General features: G+C 37.0%; 1 protein-coding gene across 1 annotated transcript in view; it reads left to right on the top strand.

Moving 5' to 3' along the window:
* Positions 1-3384: 3384 nt before the first annotated feature.
* The window catches only part of LOC131032970 (BAG family molecular chaperone regulator 6-like), a 196120-nt gene continuing 191862 nt past the window's right edge, over positions 3385-7642 (top strand). Inside the window, exon 1 of the mRNA XM_059212313.1 lies at positions 3385-3609. Coding sequence (XP_059068296.1) covers positions 3385-3609 — 225 coding nt within the window. The remainder of the gene's footprint in view (positions 3610-7642) is intronic.

The following is a 7642-nucleotide window of genomic DNA, read 5'->3' as shown; positions in this document are numbered from 1 at the left end:
CCTTGACACTTGTCACCACAGAGATGACAAGTGTCTCTTCCTCCAACCTCTTCTCCAACTTCCTCAATCTTGGCCCTTGATATCTTTAGATCAAATCTAGACTATCAATTCCCACCACCTCATCTTTGGCCTTGGAATTCCTATAAATATCCCCCTTTTTGGAGCAATAAGGATCCCTTGCATTCATAGCTTTAGCATCATTACTAAATGCATTTTGATTTCAATAATCTAGTAATTAGCATTTAGGATTAATCATAGAATTGTATTTCATATCATTTGCATAGTCAATCATGATCAAGTAGCTACTCAACTCTTGAGTTGCCACTTTGGAGGTCATTTCTCCACTGAGAGCCAATCAATCCAACACCTTCAAGGTCCTCAAGAATAGAGGAAAATTGGACATTTAAAGGAAGGCTTATGGTTTGCATTTTTAATCTAGTTTTCAATTAAGCTTTTTATTTATGTTTTATTGTCTCATTATATGTGTATTCCTTTCTATTTAGCACATTTTTAGCATCACATTAATTGGCGTCGGTGACGCCGCCATGGCGCCACCGCTCCCTCAATACCATTTTTTTTTTAAATAATATTTTTTTTCCAAAAAATGATAAATGCATGATAAATAAGTAATTTTTTTGGGATGCAAGATTAAAATTTTTTGAAAAATCCTAGAAACTCATATTGTAATTCAAAAAACCCATATTAAAAATATAGTTTTTTTTACAAACCCACCTGGCGAAAATGCTTAGAAATAGCTAAATTTTTTTAAAATCAACTAAAAATTGACAAAGTTGGGTTTTCTCGAAGTAGTACCGGTGGACTGTAGGCCGGAGGACGCTCATGTCGCCAAACTCGCTCGAACCTATGCTAGTGGTATAGGATTGCCATTTCTTCCTTCAGAGCAACTTTCTCAAATAACTGAAGTGCACAAATGAAGAGTGGTAAAATGAATTCACCTTTTTAAACTCACAATGGGGCATTTAAGTGGGATTTTTATTCCACTAATTTTTAATCATCTAATCAACTAATCAACCTAGCAGGGCAACATTTTCAAATTTCATATCAGGAAATGAATCGGATCAACTCTGAAATTTTCTAAATATTGGACAATCATTAAAAATAAAAAAAATCGCAAAATTTCAAAAAAATTAAAAAATCGTGAAAAAATTCAAAAACATTGCAAAAATTATCCGATTCATCTCCCGAGGGGGCATCCTCACACCGGTATCTACCAGTCAGCGTTTGCAGCATCATATCAAGATTTATCATCTCAAACATCGAAACCGCATCATATTGAGATTTATCATCTCAAAATTGAATCAGTATCATATCAAGATCAAATCTGGATCCTATCAAAATCAATATGAGTAGCAGCATCAATTGAGTTTTCTTTGAACCAATGATTCGTCACACATCTCTTCAAAGAGGGGCAAAATGTATACACCTAAAAATAGTCTGAAGATAGTTAATTAAATATGTAGTTATTTGATTAATCCCCCTTCCCAATTAATTGAATTCACAAGCAATTTGATTAATTTCCCCCTTTCATCTACTTATCAATAAATCTAAATATTTATTCATTAAGTTCATTCCATAGTCCCCTTTGATTAATTAATCTAAATTAATTAATCCTCCCCTAATTAATTAAAACAAATCAATTTATGAGTTATTGAAAGTTAATTAACCTTTTCCTATTATTTGAATTTTTAAATTCAAATTCCCCACATGGCTCCTAACTTCTAACCATCTAGCCTAACCATCCCCTAACCTAACCCATTCAACCTAACCTTGGGTTTAACTAACACTATCCTATCTTGCACATTCTAACCTCCTTATCCTAGCCTCATATGGTGTGGATATTCTCCCCTTAAGACACATGGCACTTTTGCCACATGTCTCCTCCCTTGGACACTTTCCCTCTCATAAACAAGGCTCCTTGACACTTGTCACCATAGATATGACAAGTGTCTCTTCCTCCAACCTCTTCTCCAACTTCCTCAATCTTGGCCCTTGATATATTTAGATCAAATTTGGACCGTCGATTCCTGCCACCTCAATTTTGGCCTTGGAATTCATATAAATATCCCCCATTTTGGAGAAATAAGGATCACTTGCATTCATAGCTTTAGCATCATTACTATAGGAATTTTAATTTTAATCATCTAGTAATTAGCATTTAGGATTAATCATAGCATTGTATTTCATATCATTTGCATAATCAATCATGAGTAAGTAGCTACTCAACATGAAAATTTATTATTACTATTTAATTTACATTTCACCTTCCAAAAAAAACTTATAATTAAATTTAAACATTCAAACTTTTATGCACAATTAAAATAATGAGAGAGAAAGAGAGGGAGAGTAGGTAATTTGAGAGACAATGAGTGAGTGAGAGAGAGGGAGAGAGAATAGGTAATGAGAGAGAGTGAATGAGAGAGAGAGAGATAATAGGTAATGAGGGAGTGAATGAGGGAGAGAGAGAAAAGATAAGGAGAGAGTTCATAAAGGGAGACAAAGAGAGAGGGGGGGTCAAGGGGAAAGGAGAGAGAGAGTGTAGGTAATGATAAAGTGAGTGATATATATATATATAGAGAGAGAGAGAGAGAGAGGGCAAGGGGAGAGGAGAGTGAGTGAGTGAGATAGAGAGAGTTCATAAATGGAGAGAGAGAGAGAGAGAGATTAGGTAATGAGAGAGAGAGAGATAGAGAGAGAGAGTAGGTAATAAGAGAGTGTGAGTGAGAAAGAGAGTTCATAAAGGGAGAGAGAGAACATGTAATGCGAGAGAGTTAATGAGGGAGAGAGAAAAAATAGAAGGAGAGAATTCATAAATGGAGAGAGAGAATAGGTAAAAAGAGAGAGTGAATGAGGGAGAGAGAGAGAGTAGGTAATGAGAGAGTGAATGAGATATATAGAGAGAGAATAGGTAATGAGAGAGAGTGAGTGCGATATAGAGAAAAGAGGAGAGAGTTCATAAGAGAGAGAGAGAGAGAGAGAGAGAGAGAATAGGTAATGAGAGAGTGAATGAGGGAGAGAGATAAAAGAGAAGTACAAGGTTCATAAAGGGAGAGAGAGAGAGTAGGTAATGAGAGAGATTGAGTGAGATAGAGAGAGAGTGAGATAGAGAGAAAATTAAAAGGATTTATGTCATAATAGGACATCTTAAGGGTATTTATGTCATCATAGGGAATGTTAAGGAATCTTATGTCATAAAAGGTCCTACTAAGGGGTCCTAGGTATCTTAAGGGGCCTTAGGTATCTTAAAATCTCCTAGGATATCATTTTAACATCTAACTATACATGTTTAACATTTATACATAACATTGGAAACATATAGAACGTAACATTTAAACATATCCAATGACAACAAGGTTTTGGGTGGAAATGGAGGGAACAGCGGAGGGAACAACATTTGCAGTGGGAAATTTGAAATTGAGAAATGGAGGGAACAATGAGGCTGGATCCTCTATTTCTGAATCCACTGCAGCTCAAGGACAAGCATCTGATGATGAGGATGGGAGGCAGGATGGGGACCCATGGATACAGGACCCTCCTCTCGATCACAAAAACTTAAAAGATTCCCAAGAATCGAGCCCCGAGGCAGTGAAGGTTGACTTAGAAAATATCAAGGAGGGGTGAATATCTAAACCTTGGAATAGTCTTTTTGCAAGAAAAGCACCTAGAAAACCGACTGGTAAATTGTCTTTCCCCTTTGTGAAAGATATATCGGATAATAGAATAGGTAAACTTGCTATTGAGATTCCTGATATAGTTATTGATCATAGCATCTCTTTAATGTCTTTTTCTTTGGTGGGGAAGTTTGTTGGACCTCGACCTAATATTGAGGATGTTAGGTCCTTTGTTAAGAGAAAAAGGAGAATGAAAGGATAGGTTGATGTCTCTGCCTTGCCTAGAGGTTTTTTTGTTTTTTCTTTCTGTTGCGGGGAAGATATGGAAGTTGCTTTAAGTGGTGGCCCCTAGATGTTTGGCAAATCATCTCTTTCTATTAGAAAATGGTCTCCTAACATGGAACTCAATGATTCTTTCTTTGAATCTACTTCGGTGTGGGTTAGGTTGCCCGGGTTGCCGTTGGAATATTGGGTGGAAGATGTTTTCTCAAGAATCGCTAACTCCTTTGGGGAGCTTGTTGTGATAGACCCAATGATAGCAGCCTGTAAGAGATTGGTTTATGCGCGTATCAGCATCAACATATCATAGAATATGGACCTCCCAAGCACTATTGATATAAATTCCAAACTTGGGTTATGGGAACAGTCAATAGAATTCGAATCTCTCCCCTTTGTGCCCTTTTCTTGCAAAAAAGCTGGTCACTGGGATAAGGCTTGTCCCAGCAACCCTAAAAAACCTGTGATGACAAATATCCATAAACAAGTATGGAAAGAAAAAAATAATATCAAAGATTGTAACAAGTTAGAAGGAAAAAGTGGAATCTCGGTTAATATATCTAAACCACTGGAAGCAGATAGCACTGACCCTCCTAAGAACCCCCCTTTGAAGGAGAATAAAAAGAATGAAATTAGGGAGTTTGAGATTAAAACAGTCAATACCTTTGAGGCTCTACAGACATAGGTGAAGGAGAATGAAATTAGTGAAGAGACACTTGAAGTTAGTGACATTGAGAATATCATTGATTCTTATCATGAGGCTTTTCAGGAATCTAGATCAAAAAAAGATGAACACTGTCTAGATGATGATTTTCAAGAACATGAAATAAAAATGGGAAGGAACAACAAGTTTGGATCGCCTCAGGTAAATTTAAATGCCTTATTCCAGAATATAGGAGTCAATATGCCTACATCATCCTAGAAAAGAGGAGAACTATGGAGCAATATGCAAGATGAGCCTAGAGCAGAACAAGAAGAAAACACAACAGGAAATGGAAAGAAAATTAAAACCAAGAAGGTAGGAGACCTTAATGGAGTAAAAACCAGAACCAGATCCAAGGCTAATTTTGGGGCTTCAAGATCCCCACCAGGACGCAAAACTATGAAATGGCATAGGGACCAGGAGAGCAAGCAAAACATAGCTGATGGAAGACAACAAACCATCAAGGAATCCTACCCTCAGGCTTCCAAATGAAGGTAATATCTTGGAATATTAGAGGCCTAAATGGTCTCAACAAATAGGATATATTAAGGAACCTCATTCGAGATCAAAATCCAGATATTATCCTGGTTCAGGAAACCAAAATGAGTAAAGAGAAAGTGGAGAAATTAAAGTTCTTTAAAAATGGAGGGGCTTGTGGTAGTAGCTCGAATGGAGCTTCTGGAGGGGTTGCTATTTTTTGGAACAAAGGCACAACCTCTGGAGATATGATTGATGTTGATGGCAATATTTTATCCCTAAAAGCTAAAAGTATCTTTGATGGTAAGGAATGTGTCATCACTAATATCTATGCCCCTAACTCCAAATCTGCTAGAAGTAAATTCTGGAATAAAATTCAGCATAAAAGAAATTCCTTCCCATTGAACAGTTGGGCTGTGATGGGAGATTTCAATACTCCTCTGCAAGACATTGAGAAATTTGGAGGCATCCAAGCTCAACCAGACAACAGATTTGACCTGATGGAATTTATTAATGTCAATGGTCTCATTGATATGGATCTCAATGGGGCCTCCTACACTTGGTCTAACCGAAGGGATGGTGAAGATCTCATCCAGGTAAGACTTGATAGATCCCTTGTTACTAATGATTGGATTCTTTCTCATAGATGCTCCCTTTCTGTTATTAATAGAATTGGGTCAGACCATTATCCCATCTCTTTTGTTGCTAATAATTCTAAGAATAATCAGAGTTTCCCTTTTCGGTTCAAAAAAATGTGGACTTCCCACCCTATTCTTGAAAAATCTATTGCTAACTGGTGGAATATTGATGTTAATGGAACTTCCATGTATAAAGTTGCCAAAAAACTTAAAAACATCAAAACCAACATTAAGATTTGGAACAAGAAGGTCTTTGGTGATATCTTTGATTCAAAGAAAAAGCTAAAGGAGGAACTAGACCAGATCCAAAATTCAATATAGAAAGATGGCTACAAAAAGTATTCCAAAGCCATGGAAGATGATGTTCTAATCAAACTCCACAACATTATTTCTAGGGAAGAAATCTATTAGAGGCAGAGATCCAGGGCTATTTGGTTGAAGGTTGGGGACAGAAACACTAATTTTTTCCACATGACTTCTCTAAAACACAAGGCAACGAATAGAATCACAAGACTCATTGTTGAAAACAACACTCTTCTTAATAAGGATGAAATCAGGGATGAAGCTGTCAGGTTCTTCAATCACCTCCTCACAAGTAACAAGGACATTGATTAGACCCACCAACTCAATTTGGTTAATATCATTCCTAAGATCATTAACCCTATTTAGAATAAGGCCCTTTCTACTATCCCGTCTGCTGGAGAAATTAAAAAAGTTGTCTTTTCGTTTCAAGGGCATAAAGCTCTGGGTCCTAACGATTTCCCTATGTTTTTCTTCCAAGAATTCTGGCATATTGTGGGGGAAGACACGGTTAATGCGGTCAAAGAATTCTTTGGATCTAGAAGAATCCTTAAGGAGCTCAACTCCATGTTTATAGCCCTAATTCCTAAAGTTGCTAGGGTGGACTCTATGGGAAAATTCAGGCCAATTAGCCTATGTAACTCTTTCTACAAAATCATATCCAAATTTTTGACCACTAGAATTTTGGCGGTGCTTCCCTTCATCATCTCTGAGGAGCAGAAAGGTTTTATTCCTAGCAGGCAGATTCTAGACTCTATTATTCTTGTTCATGAGAACATTCATTCCCTCAGTGCTGCTAAAAAAGAAGGTTTCTTGATAAAGTTGAATTTGACGAAGGCTTATGATAGAGTGGAGTGGAATGTTCTTTTCAAAATCATGGAGGCATTTGGTTTTGATGAAAGGTAACCAAAATAATCAGAGAGTTGATCACCACTCCTATGTTCTCTATTTTGATTAATGGATCTCCTACAAAAAAATTTAAAACTTCAAGGGGGCTTAGACAAGGAGATCCCATATCTCCTATCCTCTTCACCATTTTGGCTAAAAGTATGAGCAGATTGATTCACAATATGAAACAGAGAAAAACTATCAAAGGTCTTCAACCTTCCTCTGCCAATGTTTTTTGCTCTCATCAATAGTTGTTGATGATACTATCCTCATGGGATATTCTTCTATTAAGGAGACTGAAGCCTTCAAAACTGCTCTTAATTCCTATGCTTTGGCTACTGGTCAACAAGTCAATTGGGACAAATCGGCTATTTACTTCCTAAATACTCCGGTCATAAGACAACAGAAAATTGCTAAAATTATTGGGTGCAAAGTGGAGATGCTCCCTTCCACTTATCTGGGTCTTCCCTTGGGTTTCGCTCCCCCAAATTCCTTTTGGAATATGCTTATTGATAAATTCAATAAAAGACTTGCTGGATTGAAAGGTTCAATTTTATCTCAGGCTGGGAAATTGCAGCTCCTTCAAGCTACTCTTCAAAACCTCCCTGTTTATGCCCTCAACCTATTTGGCATCCCGGCTAAATTTCCTGAAGCAATGGAAAGAATCTAGAAGATATTTTTATGGTCAGGAGTGGAAGAAAAAAAGAGAATATCCTTGGTTGCTTGGGACA

Source organism: Cryptomeria japonica, chromosome 10 (genome assembly GCF_030272615.1).
Source record: "Cryptomeria japonica chromosome 10, Sugi_1.0, whole genome shotgun sequence".
Taxonomy (NCBI): domain Eukaryota; kingdom Viridiplantae; phylum Streptophyta; class Pinopsida; order Cupressales; family Cupressaceae; genus Cryptomeria; species Cryptomeria japonica.
The sequence above is the reverse complement of the archived record's forward strand: the minus strand, read 5'-3'. Positions and strand labels throughout refer to the sequence as shown.